The sequence below is a fragment of the Mastomys coucha genome, unplaced genomic scaffold (genome assembly GCF_008632895.1).
Source record: "Mastomys coucha isolate ucsf_1 unplaced genomic scaffold, UCSF_Mcou_1 pScaffold5, whole genome shotgun sequence".
In the NCBI taxonomy this organism is placed as follows: Eukaryota; Metazoa; Chordata; class Mammalia; order Rodentia; family Muridae; genus Mastomys; species Mastomys coucha.
In genome coordinates this window covers 96,567,572-96,595,255 of record NW_022196911.1, presented here as the reverse complement: position 1 = coordinate 96,595,255, position 27,684 = coordinate 96,567,572, and the positions used below count along the sequence as shown (strand labels likewise).

The 27,684-nt window shown below is 48.3% G+C and overlaps 1 protein-coding gene across 2 annotated transcripts in view; it reads left to right on the top strand.

Annotated features, from left to right (window-relative positions):
• Positions 1–11,838: 11,838 nt before the first annotated feature.
• The window catches only part of Acly (ATP citrate lyase), a 53,982-nt gene continuing 38,136 nt past the window's right edge, over positions 11,839–27,684 (top strand). For both annotated transcript variants that reach the window (XM_031351070.1, XM_031351069.1), the window contains exons 1-11: positions 11,839–11,995; positions 16,404–16,585; positions 18,323–18,445; positions 20,268–20,330; positions 20,818–21,008; positions 21,483–21,562; positions 23,255–23,385; positions 24,120–24,238; positions 25,063–25,199; positions 25,848–25,909; positions 27,531–27,648. In XM_031351070.1, the coding sequence (XP_031206930.1) occupies positions 16,427–16,585; positions 18,323–18,445; positions 20,268–20,330; positions 20,818–21,008; positions 21,483–21,562; positions 23,255–23,385; positions 24,120–24,238; positions 25,063–25,199; positions 25,848–25,909; positions 27,531–27,648 (1,183 nt within the window). In that variant the 5' untranslated portion in view covers positions 11,839–11,995; positions 16,404–16,426. The remainder of the gene's footprint in view (positions 11,996–16,403; positions 16,586–18,322; positions 18,446–20,267; positions 20,331–20,817; positions 21,009–21,482; positions 21,563–23,254; positions 23,386–24,119; positions 24,239–25,062; positions 25,200–25,847; positions 25,910–27,530; positions 27,649–27,684) is intronic.

The window sequence follows — 27,684 nt, the reverse complement described above, 5'->3', positions numbered from 1 at the left end:
CGAACTCAGAAATCCGCCTGCCTCTGCCTCCCAAGTGCTGGGATTAAAGGCGTGCGCCACCACCGCCGCCGCCTGGCTGCTGGTTCTTAAATTGTTTCTCCTAATGAGTAGAGATGTTGAGCATCTTCTCATATGCTAATTAGCATCCTCTATATACTTTCCTCTCACAAGTAAATATTCCCATCTTTCAGCTATTTCTAATTTGGCTTATCACTTTATGTATTGTGGATTAATTGCCCTCACATTGGTAGTACTCTATAAATGTGTCTCTTTTTGTGATGGAGCCTGATGCTTTCAGACAGAGTCTTGCACTGTAGTCTAGACTTACCTGGAACTCAGGGCAATCCTTCTGCTTCTGTCTCCTGAGTGCTGGAATTACAGGGATGGAACAGAACCTTGTTTTCTACTGTCCTCTGCTCTCCATTTGGCTTTTGAGAGTCAGCCATGCCAGTGCACACAAGCTGTAGGTCATTTTACTTTGCTTGCTATAACCCCATCCATCCCCAGATGAAGAGAACGGGGCTCTAGGTTGGGGCCAACATCAAATTGTGCTGTAGGGAGAGCTTCACAAGTATTTCCTGGCACATGGGTGTGTGAGATTCTCAAGAATGTATACCTAGGAGTGGACCTGATTGGGGGGTAGATCTTAGGGATTGTGATTTTTACCAGGTCATGACAGTTTCCAAAAGAGTTGCACAAACCACCTACCCTCCACCTGCAATCAGCTCCTTTCCTTAGGCCTCAGTCTCTCCAGTGTATTCTTTGGAAAATCAGTTTAGATGGTTGGACGTCTTTTTCGCCTCTGCTTCCCAAGTGCTGGGATTAAAGGCGTGCGCCACCACCGCCCCGGCGTCTTTTTCTTTTTTTTATCTTTCCTTTCTTCCTTTTTCTTTCTTGCATGTGTTTGCATGTTAGTTTACATACATGTGTAAGTGTTCCCAGGCTTGAGGAGTGTGTTGGTTCTTCTGCTCTGCCAAGTTAAGTCCCTTGAGACAGGGTCTCTCACTGGACCTGGAGTCAGGCTGGTAGTCAGCAAGCCCCAGTGATCTTGTCTCTGTCCCCCAATCATGCTAGGGTTATAGAGACATGTGGCCACACCCCACCTTTTACGTGGGTGCTGGGCATTCCAACCCTTCTCTCATGATAGCACCTCAAGTGATCTTCTCAGTGGAGTCATCCCCCAGTGAGCCATCTCCTCATCCCTCAGTGGTTGGATTTCTGACTCTTTTGGTTCTGATATTCTTGGAATACATGTGTCAAGGAGCTCTGAAGAAGAGGCAGCATAAGGGTGTGAGCATCCTTGAGGGAGGATATTAAGAGTGCGGATATAGAGCACACCCCACAGGTTTGTGTGTTGGAGGCATGGTACCCAGCGGCTGGTGGTGATCTTTTCTGAGAAGTTGGGGCCTAGCTGGAAGAGGTAGATCTGTAGTGGTAAGATTTAGGATATATTACTCACCTCTCTTCACCTGGTCCTTCTTTGGCCTTGGCTTCACCTTGTTCTCTTCTTGGCTGTCTTGAGGTGAACAGCTTCTGCCTTGTGTTTTCTGCTACTGCGATCTTCTGCCTCACCTCAGGCCCAAAGCAATGGATTCAGCTGGCCTTGGACTGACACCTTGGAAACCATGAACCAAAATAAACCTTTCTTCCCTTTAGCTGCTTGAGATACTTGTCCCAGGAACAAAGAGAGCAGAAACATCTAGGATGCAGCTGCTAAACATGTTTGGGGGGACACATTGTCTTAAACTTTTTTTTTCATTCATTCATTCACTCACTCATTCATTCAAGCATGTGTGTGTGTGTTCATGCTCACCACTTGTCTTTTTTTTTTTTTAAAGATTTCTTTATTTATTTTATGTATATGAGTACACTGTAGCTGTACAGATGGTTGTGAGCCACCATGTGGTTGCTGGGATTTGAACTCAGGACCTTCCGAAGAGCAGTCAGTGCTCTTAACTGCTGAGCCATCTCTCCAGCCCCAATGCTCACCATTTGTATATCAAAGTCAGAGTACAACATACGGGAGTCAGTTCTCTCTGCCTTCCTGAGGGTTTGAATTCAGATTACGGTCGTAAGCAGCTTTGCGTCTGAGCTGTCTCGATGGCCTAGTGTCCTACACTATTTTTTAATACACTATTTTTTAAATTGGAACATATAAACATTCTGTTTACTATTATAGTATGTGGGGGTGATGGGGCTGCGCCCTGCTGACTGCATCTGTGGGGGATAGAGGACAGCATTGTAGAACCGGTTTCCTCTGCCACACAGATTCTGGGGATCGAATGCAGATGGTCAGTCCTTCTAGCCACGGGCTTTTACTCACTGGGCCCTAAACTTCTAAGAGTAGGTGTTGAGTAGCAACATTGACCTTGGCTTCTGCCTACCCTTGAGAGACTTTCTAAACAAGGGACATGGGAAAAGGAGACCAAAAAGCAAAAAGGATAATGTTTTTCTGAGATAAGGTTTAGTGTGTCATAAGTAAGTCAAGAGTAAGTTATCTGTGTGAATGGGCGTGGCTAGGCAGGCTCTTCTGAAAGAGAAGATAGCTTCACAGGGACCTATCTGGGGAGAAGGTAATGGCAGACCGGGAGATGGGGAGGAGTGGGGCAGACATGGGATGACTCGGGAAAGGAGTGCTTTTCCCTGAGCACTGACTGATGAGGCATCCTGGAGGGATGGCTGCTGCTCGGTGACTTGGGAAGATCTTCACTTTAGCTCCTTAGAGTGGACAAGGAGGAGGGACTCTGGCTATACTCCTGGGTGGGGTGGGTGGTGGTGGGGGGCTTCTCCAGGATACATGCTTGGCTACAATGGGAGGCTGATCAGTACTGGGGGAAAATGAGCAGTGCAGAAGTGACAATTATCCTGGCTCTGCACGGAGTGGAGCTCAATATATCTCCATAAGCCCTGTCTCCAGCTCTCCCAAGAGGTAACTTGGACCCAGATGCACTCAGGATGACCCTCCTGGCTGCATCTCCTCCCTCCTGTTCTTATTTTTCCCCTTCAGTTGTTGCCTTTCCATCCCCAATTTTTAGCCAAGGATGACTTTGAAATCCTGATCTCTTGCCTCTACCAGGGTTTATTACAGCCATGCTTTACCATACCTGATGGTTAAGTTGGTGCTAGGGATCAAACCCAAAACTCTGTCCATGACAGGCAAGCCCTTTTTGTTTTTTAAATATATTGTCCTTGAACTGATCTTCATGTTTCTACCTCCAAAATTCTAGAATTAAAGGTGTGTATGCTACCATGTCTAGCTCTTCTTGCTTTTCAAAATATATTTTTTATATATGTATGTGTGCGTGCTCATGGGTTTATGTGCATCACCTTTGTGCAGGCGTTCAAAGAGGCCAGGCGTGTTGGATTCCCTGGAACTGGCCCAACTCTGCAAAAGCACCTTTCTTCCTTCCTTAAAATGGTATATAGTCCAGGCTGAACTGGAACTCTCTATGTAGACCAGGCTGGCCTTAAGTTTGAGATGCTCCTGCCTCTGACTCTTGAGTATAGGAGTACCAAGGGCCCATATGGTCCTTATGTCCTAATCACTTTATTGACACATCCATTCAGTGTTTATCCAGTGATGCGGACAGTGAGTGACTAACATGTACCTAGGCAGCGGAGCTAAACAGTGAAATGAGGAAGCCACACCCAACGGGATCTCACTTCCCTCCTTCAGCTACAGCCCTTGTAGGGCCAAGGACAAAAACTTAGTGATGAGGGGCTGGAGAGATGGCTCGGAGGTTAAGAGCACTGACTGCTCTCCCAGAGGTCCTGAGTTCAATTCCCAGCAACCACATGGTGGCTCACAACCATCTGTAATGGAATCCGATGCCCTCTTCTGGTATGTCTGAAGACAGCTACATACTACAGTGTACTCACATACATAAAATAATAAAATAAATAAATCTTTTAAAAAAAAAACTTAGTGATGAGATCATGACAAAGGCAATGTGGTGGTTTGAATAAGAATGGGCCTTGTTGGCTCATATATTTTAATTGTTAGTCATCTGCAGGAATACATTTTTCTCAACCCGCTTTAATAAGGGTTCAACTTCCCCTCTAGCCTACCATCCACCAGAAGTAGTGAAAAAGAAACATTATTAGGATATGGGGGAAGTGGACCTGTTTAGAAATAGATCTTTGGGGCGATTCCAATCTTCATTGTTCTCAGTCCAGTCCACTAGCAAACACCAAACACAAACCAGCAGCTGTAGCACAATCCACTCAGCAGACACACATATAAATCAGCAAGGGAAGTCCAACCCAGAAGAAACTGAGAGGCTCGCCAACTGGTTTGAGTCCGAGGAAGTAGAAAGAAGCACAGTCAGGGCTATACAGAGAAACCCTGTCTCGTAAAAAAAAACAAAAACAAACAAACAAAAAAAGAAGCACAGAAACCTCATGAGAAGTTCTTTTGGCGAGTTTCTCTCTATGAACATAGTCACCACAAGCCAAGCTCAGCAATGCCATGTAAGGCAAACCAATACATTGATGTTGTCAGTGAAGACTCAAGAGGCGGAGCAAGGCAAACCAATGCTAGAGCTCCCACTGTCTGCAGAGTCATATCATATTATTTCTAAACATCACTAGTCCTTTCATGTGTCTGCTATAACAAAACATCCTTTCACCTGTGTCTGCTTCAGCAAAACATTCTTTTCACCCGTGCACCCTGGAAAAACATCATTTGACATAACTGACTTTCCAAAGAAACCAGAAGTTTCCACTTTAGTTGGCCAGGAGTGCCACTACTTGAGAAGTATAACAAGAAGTGTGTCACTGGGGGTGGGCTTTGAGGTTTCAGAAGCCCAAGCCAGGCCCAGTGGCTCTTTCTTCTTGCTGTTTGTAGATCCAGATGTAGAACTTCCAGCTACTTCTCCAGCACCATGTCTGCCTGCATGTCCCTATCATGACAACAATGGACAAAAATGTGCTGGAGAGATGGCTCAGCAGTTAAGAGCACTGAATGCTCTTCCAAAGGTTCTGAGTGAAGGAAATCATTAATTATGGAAAGCCAATGCATATACAATTGAACAAGGGTGGGGGCACAGTCCAACCGCCAGCAAGAAGCAGAACTTGGCAGCTTTGGCCACATGGTTCTGGATTTAGAGTCAAAGATACAAGAAAGGCATTGTAGACTCTCTCTCTGCAGCTAAGGAAAACTGCTGAGGCTAGGCATATGCCAGGGCTCAGACAGGCCATTGTGTGAAGCTGTGAAGTTAAAGCCTCGATGGCTTTAAAAAAAAACAAAAACAAAAACAAAAAACCAAAACCAAAAACAACAACAACAACAACAAAAAACAAAACAAAACCACAAGATGTTGGAGATGCCAGAGCCTTGAGATAACCTGCCAAGGGAAGCTTTTAACGGAGTGGATTCAGCCCAAGAGAAAAGTGTGTTGCATTCAACAAAGCGGAAAGGAATTGGAGGTCGAAAGAGCGCTTTGACGTGAGACACAGAGATGCAGAATTTGAAGTCTTGCTTTGGTCCAGTGTTTCTTCACTAGGTTCCCTCTCTTCCCTTTTGGAATTGTAATGTATGTTCTGTGCCATTGTGTGTTGGAAGTATGTGATTTGATTTTTTAAAATTTATTTTATTTATTTTATGCATATGAGTACACACTGTAGCTGTACAGATAGTTGTGAGCCTTCATCTGGTTGTTGGGAATTGACTTTTAGGACCTCTGCTCGCTCTGGTCTGCCCCTTTGCTCAGTCCCTGCTTGCTCCGGCCCAAAGATTTATTTATGTTTATACATAAGTACACTGTAGCTGTCTTCAGATGCACCAGAGGAGGGAGTCAGATCTCATTATGGGTGGTTGTTGGGATTTGAACTCAGAACTTCTGGAAGAGCAGTTGGTGCTCTTAGCCATCTCACCATCTCACCAGCCCTGTGATTTGCTTTGTTGTTGTTGTTGTTATTGTTGTTTTCGAGACAGGGCTTCTCTGTGTAGCCTTGGCTGTCCTGGAACTCTGTAGACCAGGCTGGCCTCAAACTCAGAAATCCGCCTGCCTCTGTCTCCCAAGTGCTGGGATTAAAGGCATGCACCACCATCACCCAGTTGTGATTTGCTTTTTAATTTTAATTTTATAGGGGTTACAGTAAAGATTGCCTTGAGCCTCAGAAGAGACTTGGAACTTTGGACTTATAAACATTGTTGAGACTCTGATAGACTATGGGGACTTTTGATGTTAGACTGAATGTATTTTTGCATTATGATATGGTTATAATCTTATGGAGACCATGTAGTGGTTTTGATGGTTTAATAAGATTGGCCTCTGGGGCTGGAGAGATGGTTCAGCGGTTAAGAGCACTAGAGGTCCTGAGTTCAAATCCCAGCAACCACATGGTGACTCACAACCATCTGTAATGAGATCAGATGCCCTCTTCTGGTGTGTCTGAAGACAGCTACAGTGGACTGACATACATAAAAAAAGAAATAAATGTTAGAAAAAAAAGAGATAGGCCTCCATTGGTTCATATATTCAAATTCTTTATCATCAGGGAGTGGCACTACTTGAGAAGGATAGAAATTGAGGCCTTGTTGGAGTAGGTGTGGCCTTGTTGGAGGAAGTGTGTCACTAGGGGTGGGCTTTGAGGTTTAAAAGCCCAAGCCAGAACCATTGGCTCTCTCTTCATGCTGCCCTGCCTGTGGATCCAGATGTGGAATCCTCTCTCAGCTGCTGTTCCAGCACCACCACGTCTGCCTGCATGCTGCCATGCTTTCCGCCATGACGGTAATGGACTAAAGCTCTAAAACTGCAAGCAAGCCCCAACCAAATGCCTTCTTTTCTAAGAGGCGGCCGTGATGTCTCTTCACAGCAATAGAACACTAAGATAGTCAGGTTGCTTGTCTGCAAACTGACGTTAACACTCAGCTCAAGCTGTGCTTATGAGGAACATCTGTTAGAGCCCTTGTCTTCTGTAGAGTTACTGGTCAATAAATTAGTTGAAGTGAACCAGGGGCATTCCTTTAACCCCAATACTCAGAAGGCAGACAGGCAGGTCTCTGTGACTTATAGGCCATCCTAGTCTACATAGAGAGCCTAGGCCAGCCAGGGCTTTGCAGTGAAAACCTGTTTCCAAATAAACAAAACCTAAAAATAATTAGCTAAAGTGGACTAAAATCTAGTGGGAGAGCCACTAGCCAGTCTAAGATCTTCGGAACTGAAGAGTGCCCAAAGCCCGAGCCTGAGGCGAGTGCCTATAACCCTCTCTAATGCCGCAGCATAGACCTGTCCAGAAGAGGATAGGGGTGGTTATAGTGGGGAAAAGCAAATGATTTGGAGCTTTCAAATAAGATACCAGATCAGTAAGAAGATGGGACCCAGCCTGATTAGCTCAGATCAAAGGAACCTTCTTGACCTCTCACATAGCTATTTTTCCTCCCTCCTTTTCCTTTCTTTCTTTCTGTCTCTCCTTTTTTTTTTTTTTTTGGAGACAGAGCCTTGAACTAACCATGTATCCAAAGATGGATCTTTGTGTCTCTTTCCCAAGTGCTAGAATTATATATAGGCTCGTGCCATCATGCCCAGCTTCTAACAGAAGCTTTCTAATTTTCTCTTTACTTACTGTGATGGTTTGTATGTGCTCAGCTCAGAGAGTGGCACCATTGGAAGGTGTGGCCCTGTTCAAGTAGGTGTGGCCTTTTTGGAATAGGCATGGCACTGTGGATGTGGGCTTTGAGACCCTCATCCTAGCTGCCTGGAAGCCAGTCTTCTACTTGTAGCCTTTAGATGAAGATGTAGAACTCTCAGCTCCTCTTGCACCATGCCTGCCTGGATACTGACTGACATGCTCCTGCCTTGACGATAATGGGCCGAACTTCTGAACCTGTAAGCCAGTCCCAATTAAATGTTGTCCTTGTAAGAGTTGCTTTGGTCATGGTTCACAGCAGTAAAACCCTAACTATGATTGCACTTACTTCCCCTTTTGTTTTCTAAAACCAGCCCAACCCATACCTAACAGCACTTTGATGAGGTGGGTGGGTAGGGGTGCTCTATCCTTCAGCAAATATTTGTTGAGCACTTCCTAAGTGCCAAGGCCTTATTCAAAGTGCTCTAAGGTCAGCAAAGAAGGAAACATCAGGATTCCATCATCAGGTACAAAATATAGCCCTGAAGAGTAACTTGATAAAAATGGAATTGAAGGAGCCAAGGGCAAGTGCAATTTGCAATCTTTTAAAACTTCGTGTTGATTCTTTGTGAATTTCACATCATGTACCCCAACCCCATTCATCTTCCTGTCGCCCCCCCCCCAGTATCAACCATTGGAATGTTCCATCAAAAAGAAAATTAAAACAAAACAAAGCATCTCATCATGGAAGCTCTAGTGTGTCAGTGTGTCACATAGTATATGCTTCGTCCACACTTCTTTACCTGCACATGTTCATTGCAAGGAGTCATTGGTCTGCTTTGAGGCCTTTGGCTTCTGCTATACTATCAATCCTGGGGCTTCCTTGGAAAGTCCTCTCAGAGATCTTGTTGTTGGCCTATAGAGATCCTGCAGCTTTGGATCTGCAGGACCAACTCCAGCTGTTCCAGCACTGCATACATGGGACAGATGTTGGGATGGGCCAACTCAAAGCCCTGGATGTGGACCTGGGAGGTAGTCAGCTCACCAGCTCTCCTGCACCACACCACCAGGATAAGGTCCAGGCAATTTGCAATTTTTATTGATTTTGCCATATTGACATAAAAAAAAAGCTAATAGTTGTTTCTTACCTGGATACTTGTTTGTTTAGACTTGTTCTTATTTATTTATTTGATTTTTTTGTTTATTTGTTTTTCTTTTAAAAAAAGATTTATTTATTTTATGTATATGAGTACATTGTAGCTGTATAGATGGTTGTGAGCTATCAGATGGTTGCTGGGAATTGAACTCAGGACCTCTGCTCACTCCGGTCCTGCTCACTCTGGCCCAAAGATTTATTTATTTCTTATATGTAAGTATACTTATATGTAAGTATACTTCTGAGATACCAGAAGAGGGTGTCAGATCTCATTACAGATGGTTGTGAGCCACCATGTGGTTACTGGGATTTGAACTCAGGACCTTCGGAAGAGCAGCCATCTCTCCAGCCCCTGACATGGTTTCTTTGTGTAGCCTTTGCTCACTCTGTAGACCAGGCTGGTCTGGAACTCATAAATTCTCCTCAGGGATTCTCCTGCCTTTGCCTCCCAAATGCTGGGATTAAAGGCATACGCCACCACCACACTTGCTGAGCGTCCTTTTTTTTTTTTTTTTTTTTTTTTTTAATTATGGTTATTGGTGTTTTGCCTGCATGTTCATCTGTGCCATGTGTGTGCCTGGTGCTTGGAGAGGCCAGAAGAGTGCATCAGATCTTTTAGAAGTAGAGTTACACAAGGTTTAAGCTGCCATGTGGGGTGGTGGGAATTGAACCTGGGTCCTAGAAGAGCAGCATCAAGAGCTTTTGACTGCTGAGCCATCTCTTTAGCTCTAATGTTTTGTTTTGCTTGGACAAAACTTACTGTATAGCTATGGCTTCCCTCAACCTCCTGATCATCCTTCCTGAGGCTCCTGAATGGTAAGAGTGTTTATTAGGTTACCTTCCCATAGCTGTTCTCCATCTGTGAATGGGGCCCCTTTGGGGGAGCTTTGAATGATCCTTTCACAGGAGTTGCATAGCAGATATCCTGCATATAAAATATTTAAATTATGATTCATAACAGTAGCAAAATGACAGCTATGAAGTAGCAACAAAATAATTTTATTATTCAGGGTCAGCATAACATGAGGAACTGTATTAAAGGGTCGTGGCATTAGGAAGGTTGAGAACACTGCCTTACCATATTCTGCTAGAAATTCCTTTTTCTTTTTTCTTTATTTTTTTTTTTTTTTGTTTTGTGTCTTTTTTCTGTGTATAGCCCAGGCTATCCTGGAACTTGCTTTGTAGACCAGGCTGGCCTCGAACTCACAGAGATACACCTGCCTCTGCCTCCCAAATGGTGGGACTAAAGGTGTGTGCCACCATAGGACTGAAGGTTATTTTTTCTAACCAAAAGGATAGTTGTGTTGTAGACCAGGTTGTGTGAAACTCATAGAGATCTACCTGCCTATTAAAAAAAGTTATTATTGTGTATATGTAGGGGACACAGGTACTACAGTGTGTGTGTGGAGTTCAGAGGACAATTTTGTGGAGCCATTTTTATGTATTTGCTGTTGTGTGGTTTTGGCGATGGAAATCGCATCATCTTTGCATTGCAAATCATTTACCTGCTTAGCCATTTTTCTAGGACACCCCACTGATGATTCACATTAACTACAGTCTTTTGGCTAGACCGCGAAGACTTGCTAGTCCCAAGGGTCCACGTCCTCGTTATTCCAGCATTTGGGAAGCTGAGGCAGGAGGATAGACATTCAAGGTTGTTCTCTATTTATACAACAAGTTCAAGAACAACCTGGGCTACATGCTATTCTGTCTCAAACAGAAAACAAACGGCAGTAAGAACTCTGAATTGCTGTCTTCCAGAGCCTGAATTTGAGTAACTTCAGAGAAGATATTTACTTAGGGAGAAGTGATCACTCACAGAGATTTGGGTAGATTCTAGGCCTTTCCCTCAACTTCAGGAGCAAGGGGCACTATAAACTGTTATTTCTAAAGAATGAGTATGAGGGAAGGGACAAAAAAAAATGACATCATCAAGGAGCACACGCTGGTCAAGCATGGGTATAACAGGTTGAGCCATCCAAAGGCTGGCTGAAAAGGGCCTGGGAGTGGGGGGGCTCGGGAAAGTGTTTGCGGAGGAGAGTGTTGCAACATCGTTGCAGGGAGCTTTTGACCTAGGGTTTTTGCCAGGGGCAGACAAGCTGATTCTCTGCACTCTGGGCTGACGCATCACCTGAGCTGATTAGAGGATGATTCTGGCCTCTTTCCTAGAGCTGGAAAATTGTTAGTTTCTGGGACCGTTTGGGAAGACGTACTGGGACTAAGGGATAAATAAGAGAGGCTTCCACTCCAGGGAAGCGGTGGATTCCTGATTTCCAGGACGTTCTGACATATATTCTGCCCCATAAGTTCTCGGGTACCTGTTAGACTGGGCGCTCCAGTTTTGGGTTTGGAAAATATTTTCTATCTCTCACAAGTAACAGGAAGGAGGAGGCTGTTCATTGTTTTGAGTGTCTTAGTTTGAGGTCGGGGGAGGGAGCAAGAGGTTGGGCAGGGATGGCCCCAGTCCTAGGTTTTAATCTCAGAGAAATGATCAGCTCCGCCCAGATCCGCGCTCAGGTGAGCCTGTAAGAGGGTTCACGTTGGTACTAGCGTCCTTCTGGCCTCACTAGTTTACCCCTTCCTCCAATCTATGCCCTATGTTGAGCAGTCTGATTGTGTAGCGTGGTCGTGTAGTCTGGCTCTAGTAAATTCCATGGGGAGGGTTCCAGGAGCAGAGAGGCGACACGTGTGAAAGGAAAGCAGACATAGCTTTCAAAAGCTGGTCTAACGCACTTGGTTTGGTGTGGCGGCTTACAAGAGCCTGGGATAAGAACGTCAGTTGCTCCCATGGGAGGGAGGAAGGGGACGCCAGGTCCTGAGAGAAGTGCTACAGCCTTTTGGGCCAACAACCCCCTCCCTCAGCTACCCAACCCGGCGGCTGGCTGGCCCAGCCCCTGAAGCGATCAGGCCACAGCCCCCAGCCTCGTAGGTTCTCCTCCTAGAGCCGCCCGGCCCATCTCCCCATCCTAGGCCCCGCCCACGACCCCGCCCACTCCCAGGACTACAAGTCCCATCAGCCCTGGGTCAGGCTTGAGGGCGGGGCCTCCGCAGCAGCGAATGGGGAGGAGCCTAGAGCTCAGGCTAGGGAACGCGTGTGCCCAATCGCCGGGCTGCTTGGCTTGTGAGCTGATGGGGGGCGGGGAGGAGCCCGCTTGGGCCGGGACAAAAGCCGGATCCCGGGCAGCTGCAAGCGGCTGGAGCGATCCGGAGAGTTGGGGTGAGCTGGTGCTTACAGGCAGAGAGCCGTACTTGGGCTTTCTCGAAGAGGTGAGTGCGGCAATCGTAGGCGCGGGTGCGACCCCCCAGTACCCACTAAGCTTCCTGCTTCCCTCCCCCAACCCGGAACCACCTCCGGGCTCGCTGGCTGGGCGCTCCCGCGCGCTCCCTGCACCTGCTCGGAAGTTTTGTGCGGGTCTCTGCTTTACCGTAGTCTTCTCCCCAGCCGCGGGCCGCGTGTCTACACCCTCCCAATCCTTTTCTAGTTCCTGGGAGTTTGCACATTGCTTGCCACCGACCTTACTTCTCCTCCCTCCTCCGGATTGCCGTTGCGCGTCCTGCTTCTTCTCAGCTCCACCCAGGGCCAGCTCTCGAGTCTTCTCGGGCTTTTTGGGGACACTTTTTTGGGCCCCAGTCGGGTTCCCCACCGGATGCCGGGGCGGGTAGTAGAGATGGCGGTGGCTACTCTCCCCACGCCGGCCGCTCGCAAGCCGGACTCAAGCAGGCCTGTCCTGTTAGTGCTCTGGTGAATCCCTTAAGCTCTATGTCGAAGTGGAGGGAGCGGGCCCTGGCCACGCGGGGTCGTGCTGCTTCAGAGTGCCTGAGGCCTTGCTGCGAGGACTTGGCGGCGCTGGATGGGCACTCTGCTAAGGAGCTCCCTACTGGTGCAGCCCCCAAACAACAGATGGTCGGAGTGCCCATGAGTCTCGATGAGACACGCTCCTAGGGTGTGTGTATGTGTGCGTGCACGCGTGCGCGTGTGTGCAAAGGATGTTACCTTTACCTTCTGTCAGGCCTGGCAGAGGTCCGCTCCCCAAAGCCTGCTGCTTTCTTCAGTCTTGAAGTTCCCTCCTGACATAATTTTGGAAAGGACAGCATAAGGCACTTTATCCTGCCAACCCACCCTGTCTGTCCCCGCTTTAACTTTGCTCAGTGTTTTGGGTTTCTTTAATATCGAGAGATAACTGCCTCAGAAGGATCATTTCCACCTCTTAGAAAGCTGCTTAAACATCCCCCCTCCCCCTGGGACGGGGGCGGGCGGTAAAAGGAGGCCTTGAAGACAGAGTAGCTGCTGTTTTTAATCTCCATTTAAACACTGTCTGCTGCAGCAGGGAATACTCAAAGAGAATTTTGCCCCGTTCCTTTGCTATAGGGATTGCTTGCTTGTCGTTCCCTCCTCCTCCCCCGCAGCCCTTAAAGTGAGAGTGTTTTGTCGACCCTAAGAAACATCCTCGGTGTGGATCCCAGAGGAGTCTTCTTAAAAAGCAGGCTTCATTCATTCACCCTTCCCTTTGGGTTGCTCCTGGGGCCTCTGTGAGTGAATTCAGTTCTCTGTCAGTCACTGTAGAAAATAGCCCGTTCAACTCAAGAGCTCCCTTGGAGAGAGAGAAACAGAGACAGACAAAGACAGAGAGAATGTGAGTGTGTGTGTTCATATATGTACGTGTATAGGTGCATGTTGGATTCTTGGGCATGGTTTCCCATGCAGGTTATTGTAACCAGGTAACAGTTCGTTGGGGGAGTGGGAGTTCAGCTCTGCTGTGAAACCATCCATCACAAATTTGATAGCGTGATCAGCAGCTGAGAAAGAAAGGCTTTGGGGTGTGTGTGTGTGGGGGGGGGTTGTCTCCAATCCCAGATTTGGATGTACTTTGTCGACTTGTTCCTAATCACAGAAGTTTTCACATGTTTGAGTATGTGCATACTTCCCTGGGGGTTTTCAGGATTTTTAGATTCTGAAAGAACCTCAAAGATCCTTTGCTCTAGAGAGCAGTGAATCGATGAGTGAAGTTTTGATTGATCTCTACAGGAGCCTCTCTGGATGTATTGAGCTACCCTGCTGAGAAGCCAGGCCCTCCCTCCAGTTATTCTATGAGGCCTTTGTCTCAGCCTTTCCAGCTAAGCCACAGTGCTCTGGTGACATTTCTTGTTTTGGTAAACTGGCAAACCATTCCTGTATCATCTCCCTGTTATTTTTTCTCTCCTGACCTGAGACACCCCTCCACCCCACCTCGCACCATCTCATGGTGATGTGAGACTTAAGAAAATTGTGATTTCCTTCAGTTGCCTAAGCTTGGGTTTTTCCTTCATCCTTCCCTTAGTTGGGTCTTGGGTCTGTTTTGGGAGGTGCTACATTCTGGGGACTGTGGTCAGCCTTCTGTCAACTGGCTTCTGCATAGCCTTGGCCCAGGGGCTTCCTTTTTCCTGAAGTGTGTGATCCTGTTTGTTGAAGGTCTATGAATGGCTGGAAGTGGTCAGTGCCGCCCCCTCCTCTTTTTGATTAAGGTGCCCTGGGCTGCATTCTGTTTGGGAGGTGGGTAGGGGTGGGTGTGCCCATTCGATTTCAGGACCAGTTTTTCTGGTCTGAGTCAAGAAGGTTGGGAAATGGAACTGGAGTGGGTGGGGGTGGAGGACTCTGGGGCAGTGGGGCTGGTTGGGGTGTCTCCTTCAGAAACAAATTAAGGAGTTCCAAGCCATCCCCAGAGAAGCCCCTTTCCAGCTACCCACTTTGAGCCAAGTCCCAAGCTGAGTGTGCCTCATTGTGGTGAGGGAGGCGGCAGCCCAGGTAGGGCTAACATCCGAATGAATCTCCAGTGTGGCCTGTTGGCAGGGGAGTTCACTGTGGCCCAGGGACAAACACTAACCTTCCTGGATGTGTCAGCCAGCCAGCTCCTTAACTCCCCCTCCTTACATGCACTTACTTGACATTCTCTCTTGAGCAAACTCAACAGCTTCCATTTTGGCCCTTGAGGAGAAGCAGGGGCAGCTTGTCTGGATCTAGGCAGGCACTTGGGCACGACTGCAGTCTCCTTTATCGCAGTGGTGTTCCCCGTGGTGTTCTCCACAAGCTGCTCTGGGGAGAGTGGGTGTGTCTGGCAAGGTAGCGGGGCGGAAGGATGAGAGAATTCTCCTTATATACTCTCCTGATTCGAAGGGGGCCAGTCTGGGAGAAATGGTCTTTCTGTTAGGCTGCAGTAGCTGTTTCCTAGAGACTCAGTTGTAAGTGTGTTAGGACTCAAGCCCTAACTGGTGAGTGGGGCTTCTTGGGCAAGTTCACTCCCTCCCTCTGAATTTTGATTCTTCATTGAAGAAATGGGATTATGAATCTTAGTGGACTTGATGCGCTCCCATGAGATAAGATATTTCTTTTTTTTTTTTTCTATATATAGCCCTGGCTGTCCTGGAACTCACTCTGTAGACCAGGCTGGCCTCGAACTCAGAAATCTACCTGTCTCTGCCTCTCAAGTGCTGGGACTGAAGCCACCACTGCCCGGCTAAGTAAGTTATTTCTTGCAGTGCTGGGGAGCAAACCCAGGGCCTTATGCATGTTGGGAAAGCACTCTGCCAGTGAGCTTCGCTTACAGCTCCTAAGATGAGTTTCTCTACACGTTACCAAGGATAGCTTTTGCCTTCTCCCCAGTCCTGGCTCAGTTAAGGAATGACTAGTACAGGGTGGTCCCCAGAGAGACCTCTGTTTTGCTTAGAGGGTTTTGCTCCAAGCTGACAGCTAAGATGACTCAGTGGGGTGGATGGGATGGATGATCCCTGCCCTGTGACTGCTATGTACTTGGAGGTGGGAGTCTAGTGTCCTAGTAGAAAGGAGCTTTGAGGTAACTCACTCCTTCCTTTTATCCTACCAGATCCTGTACTCTATTAGGGGATGGGGGATATATGTGAGTGAGTCAGCCTGGAAGGAGGATGAAACCTGGGAAGAAAACAAGGCCAGCAGGGTTCTTCACAGGCCATAGGACATAAAGAATAGTTCAGTGTGTCTGGGCCCACCTTAGAGAGCGGTATTCACATTTGAATCTGACTCTTGGAGTTCCTAGCTTCCCCTTTGATCTGCCTTTTGCTCTGGACTGAAGGTGGGTGTGGCCAGCTAGTTTGCCCAGAGGGAGTAGAGACAAGGTTAAGGTCAAGCCAAGAGTTCCAGAAGAATTGGACTTTTTTGTTGTTGTTGTTGTTTTTTATTCCTTCTTTCCTTCCCTCTCTCCTCTCTTCCCTCCCTCCCTCTTTTCTTCCCTCTCTCTCCTTCCTTCCCTCCTTCTCTCCTTTCTTCTATCCTTCTCTCCTCCCCTCCCTCTTTCTCTTTCTTTCTCTTTTTGAGACCAGATCTCATACGGCCCAGGCTGGCCTTGACATTGTGACCCTTCCCCCTCTACCTCCCAGGTGAGGGGAATTTTGGGAAGACACTGCTGTATCTGGTGCTACCCTCATAATTTTTTATAATTTCCTCACCTCTAGGTCTAGATCTGTGCAGCTGACAGTGACGCTGTTTTGGGGACACCTTCCATCTCCTCCTGCCAGGGCAGCCCTTTTTTCTTTCTCTTGAGAAAAGCCAAGATCTAGTTTTATTGTTGGGGGGCAGCTGGGAGTAGATCCAACCTGTTGGGGAAGATAAGATAGTGTTTTCACCTCCCTGCCCAAACTGACCAGCCAGCTCCTCTTCCCCTTGTAGGTAAACCAGGTCCCTCTGCAGCCATGTCAGCCAAGGCAATTTCAGAGCAGACGGGCAAAGAACTCCTGTACAAGTACATCTGCACCACCTCAGCCATCCAGAACCGATTCAAGTACGCCCGGGTCACTCCCGACACAGACTGGGCCCACCTGCTGCAGGACCACCCATGGCTGCTCAGCCAGGTAAGCTCTGCCTGCACCCTGAGCCCTGCTTTCCAGCGCAGTCTCTGAGCAGGAGGAAGCATTTGATTTGTTGGAAGTGTCCCAAGGAGTTCCACGGTTGCAAATTTGCCTCTGTGTCTGCAGCTGGCTGAGCAGGGTCTTGAGTTGGCTCTGGGCCCTTCATATGGAACCAGACAGACTGGCATCCAAATCACACCTCTCCATTTATGAACCGTGTGGCCTGGGGCAAACCATTTCACTTCTTTTGAGTTAGGTTCCCATCTGTCAAGTAGGGATAACACTTTAAGAGCTACAAGGATTAGCAGGAACATCCAGGGAGCATTTAGTGTGCTGTCCAGCAGTTGGTAGAGACTCAGTTAAAAAAAAAAAAAAAATCACTTAGCCAGGTGCTGGTAGCGCACACCTTTAATCCCAGCACCTGGGAGGCAGAGACAGGTGGATTTCTGAGTTCGAGGCCAGCCTGGTCTACAGAGTGATTTCCAGGACAGCCTGGATAATACAGAGAAACCCTGTCTCGAAAACCACCCCCCCTCAAAAAAAAAATCACTTATGTTTGGCATGGTGGCACCTTTAATTCCAACACAGGAGGTAGAGGCAAGAGAATGTCTCCGAGTTTGAGGCCAACCTGGTCTACCAAGTGAGTTCTATGACAGCCAGGAATATTACACAGAGAAACCCTTTCTTGAAAAAACAAAACAAGGGGCTGGAGCGATGGCTCAGCGGTTAAGAGCACTGACTGCTCTTCCGAAGGTCCTGAATTCAAATCCCAGCAACCACATGGTGCCTCACGACCATCCGTAATGAGATCAGATGCCCTCTTCTGGAGTATCTGAAGAAAAGCTACAGTGTACTTACATATAATAAAAAGATAAATAAATCTTTTTTTTAAAAAAGGAAAAAACCAACCGAACAAACAGACAAACAAAGGCTTATACTTCCCTTCTCCAAAGTGGAACATCTCAGGACATCTAAGAAGTGGGATCTCGAGCTAGAGAGATGGCTCAGTGGTTAAGATCAGGTACTCTTCTTGTAGAGGACATGGGTTTGGCTCCAGCTTCCACTTGGCAGCGCACAACCATCTGTAACTCCGTTTCCAGGTGATCTGATGTTCTCTTCTGCATACATGTAGGCAAAACACGCCTACACATAAGAGTGAATAAATAAAGAGGTGGGACCTCGTACTTTGTGAAAATGGCTGATGGCTAAGCATGGAGGGAACCAGGCTGGAGTAGACGCTCTTAAGATCCCTTTATAACATCTTTGAGGTGGCTTTGGGAAGCCCTTAGACTTCTTTGGCAGGTCCAGACAAGGCCTTATGATGTTTTGTTTTTCCCTTTCGGAGGCAGCTGGGATGGTAGTGAATTTCCTGGTACTGCAGCTAGGGACTGGTTTGCCTGATCTGTTGTGGTTAGGGTTTAAACAGGGATGAGGTTGATCAGATCGTCTCAAAGGGCCTAAGTCTTAGAACACAAGGACAAGTCCATGTTTTAAACATTGTTGGAGGATGCACCTAACTCCTCACATGGAGAGAGGAAGAGATTGCTCATCCAGCACATGTCTACTGAGTGTCTAGTCTGCCCAGCTCATCCTGGCTGTCTCCTGGTGATCCAAAGATTTGACCGGGCTAAGCGAGGAAAGCTTCCGGGCAGGAAAGTGGCCCTGATGGGTAAATGTGAGCTAGGTGTGGAAGCAGGGTGATTACGTTCCCTTTTCCTCCCCCACCCCCTTTCATTGCAGAGCTTGGTTGTCAAGCCAGACCAGCTGATCAAACGTCGAGGAAAGCTTGGCCTAGTCGGGGTCAACCTCTCTCTGGATGGAGTCAAATCCTGGCTAAAACCCCGACTGGGACACGAGGCCACCGTGAGTCTTGGTGTAGCGGGGTTGGGGGGGTCGGGGTGGTAACAAACAACATGGTGATCTCCAGGTCAACCAACCTATGACTTCTAGCCTAACCAGTCACATAGAAACAGAGAAAAAGATGGCGTGTGGACTGCCCTGGCTGTAGCCCAGTCTTGCTGGTTGGTCATTTCCAGCTCCCTCCTCAGATCAATCCATTGATACTGCTTCAGATAAGATGCACTACAGTTGTAACCCCAGAGCAATTAGGAAGCTAGAAGCTGTGATCACCAACGTGGAGATAGGACTCGTACTTATTCTGAGAACTGCTTGCTCTCCGGGTAATGTGCTTACCGGGCAGGGTGGGTTGAACCGAGACGAAAAGGGGAGCTGCATAATTATTAGGCAAGAAAGATACATCATTTTCCTGGGCGATGGTGGCGCACGCCTTTAATCCCAGCACTTGGGAGGCAGAGGCAGGTGGATTTCTGAGTTCGAGGCCAGCCTGGTCTACAGAGTGAGTTCCAGGACAGCCAGGGCTACACAGAGAAACCCTGTCTCAAAAAACCAAAAAAAAAAAAAAAAAAAAGATACATCATTTGGGGAGCCGTGGATGGAGACAGTTATTAATGCCGAAGACTAAATTCAGTTCTCCCAGCTCTGTGATTACTCTCAACTTTGAGGATGAAGGCTAAGATGAAATGCAGCTTAGGAAAGGTGAGCTATGCTCGGAGGTTGAACTGTTTCTTCTCTTTCTCACTCTCCAAGGGAGATGGAGAAAAGGTGGGGTGGGTCTGAAACTAGGTCTAGCCTGGGAAGGATGTGTTTCTATCTGCTTGGCACAGAATTCTGCAGACACTGGCGCTTGTCTAGGATAGGCACGGGTCAAAGATGAGCTGTTCTTTTCTATGGCTGTCCTGGGAGGTGGCGTTAGCCACTTTCCTCCATGTTGGGCTTCTTTAAAGCAGCTCCTACTGTTTGTTTCCTAGTCTCCAGTCCTTGTGGGTAGAGGTGGATCTTTGAAGCTGCGAGTCCAGGGATGGAGAGATCTGACCTTTCCTTGGGTTCCCAGGCTCCTGGGGAGAGGGTGGTAGGGCTGGGTACTGAACGGTGTCCTTAGGGAACTCATGCTGTCCTCCTCGCAAACTGATGGGAGGGGAGATGTCACGGACATCAGAGCTTGGCAGCAGTGTCAGACCTGGCTGGAGCGGCTCATTACCTCTGATGGATCACTGTCTGGTCCCTGACTCAGCAGTGACGCACGGCAGGCGGGAAGCAGGCGGGGGGCTTGGGGTGAGGGCTGTCTCGCCTTTGCTGCCGCCAGGGACCCACTCAAGCTGATTAGCTCTGCAGGCCTGTTGTCTTCGGCCAGGAAATACAGGAGGAGGAATTTTACCTAATCAGCCTTTGGCTCTCCTCTCTCCTACACCCCAGGCCTAGCCTCATGTCCTCAGGCTGAGTCACTGGGTCTACCCCAGGGCAAACTAGTGTGCTATCACCATCAAACCCAAGTTCCCATCTCTCTGGTTGACTGCCTGGGCCAGTGAGATTGATCAGCGGGCAAGGTGCTTGTCACGAGGCCTGATGACCTGTATTTGATCCTTGGGATCCACAAGGTGGAGGGAGAAAACCATCTTGAGTTACCCACAGATCTCCACTTTAAGGAGTTCTCAGGAGATCCTCTCTTTACATGTAAAGAGGATCTCCTGAGAACTCCTTAAGTTCATCTGTGACCCCGTTGTCCTGACTTGTGGAGAAGTCACTCTGCCAGATGTGGGGGTAGTGCCTTTCCTTCGTGAAGAATGTCCCACACATCTTAGCGGCCTCTCCCTCGATTTCCTCTTAGGTTGGCAAGGCCAAAGGCTTCCTCAAGAACTTTCTGATTGAACCCTTCGTCCCCCACAGTCAGGTATGTAAGGCGGTACCAAGCTGGATCTTTCTCCTCCTTCAGCTTTGTGACTGTCCTCCAGAAAATGTTGAAAGGAGAGGTTAAGGTGCCAAGGGGAGAAGCCAAGGGTACCAGAGTCTCTAGAGCTCCAGCAAAGGCCTGGAGGGAATTACAAGCGAGGAGTCCAGAGATGAAGGAAAGGCTTAGCTTGCAGCAAAACAGGTTAACAGAGGGACTTCCTATTGTTGGGATGAGGACTTGAAGGCAGGACCCCTTCCCAAACTGGGACCACACTGACCCAGCTAAGGAGGTTGAGGCCTGTCTTTGCTTGTCGCCTAGCAGAAGGTAGCACACAGATCTCCTTTGGCTGAATACTCTGTGTCAGGGTTTAGAAATGAGACGATAGGTCTTGGGTAGTTCCAGTCCTGGGTGAGGCCTTCTGACCCCCTGCCCCCACCAACCCCAGTTGAGCACCCTTACTAGCTTTCACGCTGTCTTTCCTTGCAAGGCGGAGGAGTTCTATGTGTGCATCTATGCTACCCGAGAAGGAGACTACGTCCTGTTCCACCACGAAGGGGGTGTGGATGTGGGTGACGTGGATGCCAAAGCCCAGAGGCTGCTTGTGGGTGTGGACGAGAAGCTGAATGCTGAGGACATTAAGAGACACCTGTTGGTCCATGCTCCTGAAGATAAGAAAGAGTTGAGTTCTGAGAAGGACAGTGTGGGCACAAATGGGGACAAGAAGTCCAGTGTGACACAGGAGACCAGTCCACTGGGCTCTGGGTACAGGAGAGAGAAAGCAGAGTGGGCCTCCCTGCTTGGGAGTGGCTGGCGGGCACTGCTTTGTCCTGAGGAGGGAGCCACGTGTGCATGGGGAGGCTGCTGGCTTGCAAACAGTCTGCAGGATGCCGGCCTCATCCCTCACCTCCTTGCCCCTGTCTGTCTGGTGCCTCGTCTGGCTCTAAGCTTGACAGCTTCTTTCCGCCTCAGGGTTTGAAGAGTGACAGCCCAGGGTTGGCAGAGGACAGTGGGGGCCAAAGGGTCAGGAGTGCAGAAGTGAGGCTGGGCTGTCAGCAGCAGTAAGCCTGCTGGAGGCCAGGGGGAGGGAATGGGAGCTGGGTGCCCAGTCCTGCACTGAAGAGTTAACTGGCCTTCTTTCCCTCTCCCTTCTAGAATCCTAGCCAGCTTCATCTTGGGTCTATTCAACTTCTACGAGGATCTGTACTTTACCTACCTTGAGATCAACCCCCTTGGTAACAAGCTTTGTTTGCTGGGCTGGGGTGGAGATGGGCCCCCATGCCTACCGTAACTCTGGCCTTGGTGTTCAGAGAGCCTGGACTCTGGTGCCAGAAGACAGTACAAAACTTTTGTGGTTACCCAGGATGTCCCCATAAGGAAGGGTCTCCAGAGTCACCTCTTGTTTCTGAGCACCCAGACTATAATTTATTTCTATCTTAACCAACTCCAGCTTCTTCCTTTGCCCTGCTCTCTGGGGGAAGTCCTGCCTTTGTCTGTCTATTGTGTTGTCCCTGCCTGTGGGTTAGGCTTCCCAGGCTCTGGTCTGATCCTCCTGGTACCTGGAGGCCTCTCTCCCAGGTATTGGTCAATCATTTACTACCCCTAACACCAAGAGGAGCTGGTTGCAGGCTCTCAAGCTGTGAAGGAGGCAGATGGCCTATTAGATTCTGGCTAGGCCTCTCAGGGCAAAGTCCACGAAGAGAGGAATTACCAAATTTCAGCTGAGAAGGCAGCTCCTGGAATGGGCCAGATGGCTGTGTGCTAACTTAATTAGCTAAATGGCCTGGGGAGAAATATGGATGCTCAGTGAGATATTGCTGATGAATGTGCTGGCCTAGGGCCCAGAGCACTGTGGGGTGGGTACCTTGCACCAAACAATGAGACTTCCTTATCTAGACCACACCTAGGGCTTCTGATAGTAGAGGATTAAGATTGGCGGTATGGTGGTGTGGCGATACTTGGGTTTGAACCCAAAACCTAGACCAACAGGGTTTTTTGTTGTTACTTTGGGTTTTGTTGTTGTTTTGAGGTAGGGTCAAGTTTAGTCCATACTAGCCCCAAACTCACTTAATATATAGCTGAGAATGACCTTGAATTTCTGTCCTCCTGATTCTCCTGTGCCTCCATACCCGCTTCAACAGTTATTATTATTTATTTAAATTAATTTTAAATGTTTAATTAATTTTTTATTTATGTCTATGTATCTGTGTATGCCATGTGTGCCTGTGGTGGCTAGAAAAGTATATCTGATGGCTGGAGTTATAAATAGTTATGAGCTGCCCCACATGGGTTCTGGACTTGAACTCATGTCCTCTAGAGGAGCAACAAGCTCTCTTAACCTCTGAGCTATCTCTCACCCCCTATTTAGTATTTTTTTTATACGTTTGTTCATTTACCCTCTGTGTGTGCATGTGCATGTGTGTGTATTGCATATGCTTGTGGAGTTGAGAGGACAGCCTATGAGAGTCCGGTCTCTGCTCCTACCATATGGGTCTTCAGGCTTGGAGGCAGGTACCTTTATGCATTGATGGATCTCACCAGCCCCTTACTTATTCTTTAATATATTGTTTGGTAGAAGGGATTGAACCTATGGCCTCTCCTATGAAATAGGGGTGGTTTTGTTTATTTGTTTTTGTTTTTAATGTCAGGGCTGTGGATAGGCTAGTGCTTGAGTATGTAAAGCATGAAGTATGTTGTTTTATGAAGATGTCCAAAACGTGCTATGGCAACTAACAGGTCTCCGATGACCTGTTATCAGAAGGTCAGTGAGTGGGGAATGTTCTGAGAGGATTCTTCTTACGCTAGGGCCATACTGTGATATATGGTTGTTCAGTGTGTGTGAGAGTGCACCTGGCAGAGTCTGCAGGGATGGTTGGGGGGCCTCACCTTAGAGTTGGTATCTGACACTAATTTGACTTTTCTCCTAGTGGTGACCAAAGATGGTGTCTACATCCTTGACTTGGCGGCCAAGGTGGACGCCACGGCTGACTACATCTGCAAAGTCAAGTGGGGTGATATAGAGTTCCCTCCCCCCTTTGGGCGTGAGGCATACCCTGAGGTAAGGCAGCGTTGGGGAGGCGATGGAGGGAGGGTGATGGGGCCTAGGAGACAGTGACTAATCGTAGATGATCATTTGGTCTCCTTCTTGGCTCTGTATTTGGCGGAAAAGGAAAGATGGAGAACCATTTAATTTTCTTAAAACCCCAGTGAGGTTGGGGGTCGGGGTGGAAATCAGCCAAGTCTCTGAATCCTGGCCAGAAACCCTTTTAGACAGAGCTCTCAGTCAGCCTCCCTGGGCTTCCGACTTGATTTGCTGCTTCTTGATCATTCCAAGTGGCTCTTCCCGGCCCTGGTGGGAATATTCTCTTGGCCACTGGCTGAGAATTTTAATTGCTGCTTCCCACCCCGTCCTCTGAGAGGTCCTCCCAGCAGGCTCGGGACCTGTATGAGATCATCTAGCCAGTCTGGAGGAAGGATGAGGGTGTGGAGTGAGCTGCTGTGGAGAGTGTGAGGGAAGCAGTGGGACTTAGCAAGATCTGGATTTGGACAGGACCAAGGACTTGATGTCCAAAAATTTGGATGGAGAAATTCATTTCCAGGATGTGGGTGGTTTGGGTATTTTAAAGGTACTATCAGATTCTGTCCCAGGCCTGGGGCTTTGCACAATCTCCAGCCCACTCTAGTGACTGAATAACCTTTACACATGCCTTCACATAGAGAACTGTGGTCTTGGGGTTTGGGGCCTTGTGAACAGAGTATTCAGAAGGCCACCTGTGGTTCTCTGGCCCCCAGGAAGCCTACATTGCAGACCTGGATGCCAAAAGTGGGGCAAGCTTGAAGCTGACCTTGCTGAACCCCAAGGGGCGGATCTGGACCATGGTTGCCGGGGGTGGCGCCTCCGTCGTGTACAGGTGACAAGAAGGAAGGGTGCAGGTGGTTGCCAGCCAGGTTACCCACCCAGTCCCATGGTGTGGATTGCCGGGTCCCTAGTTTCTCACCTGTCTGTGGTCCAGGAACCTACTGGACAATGAAAGCCACATCCTTGAGGGCTTCAAATGGCTCTAAGGCCACCTGCCCTGGACACACGCCTTCTGTAACCTTCTGTAGTTAAAAGTGATCTCATTGTATGGTTTTAGTTCTTGTAACTTACAATGTGCGCCTCATAAAACCATAACAAGTACAAAGGTACACTAGAAAGTAAAGCTACTCACCCATTCGTCAGAAGGTCAGAAAATACCTTTCTCTGTCCTCCTCCGGCATTTTAATATCTAGACAAAACATTTGTATACTTTTTCAGTTTATAGAAATATTGAGATCATGTTTTATGCCCCTTTGAACAACTGGTTTTTTCTCTGAAACTATGGTAGCTGCATGATCAGCCCCAGCCCTCCTGGTGTCCTGGCTGCATCAGCTTGCTCTGTGGGGACTCTTGCAACATACTAGTTCTTATATCTTCTCATATCTCTGGGCTGTGTCGGGCAGTTGCTCATTGTTCATTTTACCCACCCTGTCTGTCCAGGACCTTGGTGCCCCGAGGCTGGCAAAGTGCTCTGCCTGGGAGAGTCTCACTGGCACATCAGCCTTCACCAGAGGCTTGAGTGGGGGTTGAAGGTTATAGGTCTGCGAGGCCAGTTCTGCAGGCTGGCTTCCATGCTTGTGGGCATGATGGGTAACTCTGTAAGGTCTGACGATCTTCTGCCCTGACCAAGCACTGAGTTCCGTGTCTCTCTGGCAGTGATACCATCTGTGATCTTGGAGGTGTCAATGAACTGGCGAATTACGGGGAATACTCGGGTGCTCCCAGTGAACAACAGACCTATGACTATGCCAAGACCATCCTCTCACTTATGACTCGAGAGAAGCACCCAGAAGGTGAGGCCCAGGCATGAGTGCATGGGATGTACCCACTTGGGGAGCACAGTGTATGGAAGATATGTGTTAGAAATCACCGAGGCTGTGATGTAGGACTAGGCACTCAATTTCAGGATCTGTCTCTCTTTCTCAGTGCTAGTGGACACTGGCAACACCAGCCAGGTGCTTACACACTGGGCAAGGAGAGCGTGTGAAATTCACCTCATGTATGATTAGGCAGCAGGAGGAGGAAAAGGCCGCAGTGTGCTTTTGCTGTGATGAATGTAAACTCGGAGCTTGGTGATTCTCACAGTTTACCAGGCTTTGTGATACCCAGTGTCCCTTCCCCACATTCCCAGTGTTTAGGGCTATACATGCCAGTTCCCCTTAAGAGAGAGAGAAAGAAAAAGGGGGATTCCTACCAGCAAGATACCAAGCTGGACTTCTGGGTACCAGCCGGAAGATAGAGAGTGACCGCCACAGGATACCGTGGGTAGGGGACACTTGAGCAAGCTTAGTGGGTGTCTAGAGAGATCATCCTGCTCACTCCCCGTGCCCCTTCCAGTAAGAGCATATTTGCTCGGAGGAGCCGGAACATGCTCAGTTGAGTTTCTGGGGCCAGGCTCAGGTCATCTCTAACATTGACTTTGTTTTTCACTCCCAATCCAGGCAAGATCCTCATCATTGGAGGCAGCATTGCAAACTTCACCAATGTGGCCGCCACCTTCAAGGTAACCAGCTGTGAGCAGTGGGGAAAATGGGCTCCGGGATAGCATAGGTGGGCCAGAGGCAAGTTCCCCTGCTTTGCTTTAACCTGGCTAAAGGCTTGTGACCTAGGGTCTGTCTATCTTTCTTTTCGGTGCTGGAGATTAGAACCTGTCCTAGGGTCCTTGTGAAGGAAGCAGAAGTCAGGGGGTGTGGATCTGAAGCTGTGTGTCTCTGCAGTTAGCATTTGCTAAAACATAACTCTCCCGTCCGCAGCCGAGGGAGAGGTTGAACGCTTGCTCTCTCATCTCAGAGATGGTCCTCAGAGATTGTCCTTGTCGTCAGCACCAATTTGCTGCGGTGAGGACAGCTCCTGATGACCTCATCCAGCCAGAGTCTGCTGAGTCTGTGACCCTGTGCATGACCATGAGGCAGGACCTTGGGAACACCCTTTTAAAAAAACATGACTTTAGTCCACAAAGATGACCAAACTCCCGTGTCTCTGATTTCACCTCTTCAGGCTAGCCTTTCAGGAGGCTCTTCGTTATTCCATGTTGTGGTGCCCAACGAGGCTTTAAAGAAACATGCCATACGTGGTCACCCCATCTTTGTCTTCAGGATGATAGCGTCCACTTTGAAAGTCTCAGCTCTCAAGAAGTAAACGGCCATGGTTCATTAGGTCTACCTACAAGATCTCTCTAAGTGGGCCTGATACACTGAATCGTGCTTACCTCAGTAGCTTTAACCTGGGAGTGTCCTTCACTACAGATAGCGTCCTTTTTTTTTTTTTAGATTTATTTTATTTATTTTATGTATATGAGTACACTGTAGCTGGTTGTGAGCCACCATGTGGTTGCTGGGATTTGAACTCAGGACCTTCGGAAGAGCAGTCAGTGCTCTTACCCGCTGAGCCATCTCGCCAGCTTTTGGTGATAGAAGATAAACTTCAAGTCCATGGTCAGCATACTGTTTAGAGAAGTGCAGTCTCTCATTTTCCAGGCTGCTTGCATAGTATCATAAGAGCTGTTCCCTGAATCACTCAGGTGGCTTTTGACCTTAAGGAAGACCATATCATCATAACTGAGAAGCCTTGAGGAGGGAGGGCCCTGACGTAGCCTGTCCCACCCTAACTGCACTGAGAGGTATGGTTAGTGCAATGACTGCAGCCAGAACAGAGAGACCTGCAAGCACTGCTGTTGTCAGTCGGGTGTACCAGAGTCTTGAGGGCTATGGTTCTTGCTTACTGTATGGTCACACATTGGGCCTGGAGTTGTGAGGCTTGCTCAGCTTGTATGTATGGTCACCCATAGTCCATAGGGCCTGTTGTGCCTGTGAGAAGCGGTCCTTGTCCTGTGCAGCTGTACCTTTTTTTTTTTTTTTTAAAAGATTTATTTATTTATTATATGTAAATACACTGTAGCTGTCTTCAGACGCACCAGAAGAGGGCATCGGATTTCATTACGGGTGGTTGTGAGCCACCATGTGGTTGCTGGGATTTGAACTCATGACCTTCCGAAGAGCAGTCAGTGTTCTTCCCCACTGAGCCATCTCACCAGCCCCGCAGCTGTACCTTTGTCTGTTGTGGTTCTACATTGGTTTGCAGCTGCCTCTTAGTCACTTCTCTGTTATCCTTTTGGCTTTCTCTAGGGCATTGTGAGAGCAATTCGGGATTACCAGGGTCCCCTGAAGGAGCATGAGGTCACAATCTTTGTCCGAAGAGGTGGCCCAAACTATCAAGAGGGATTACGAGTGATGGGAGAAGTTGGTAAGATTGGGAACTTTTTCTCCCCCCCCCCCCCCC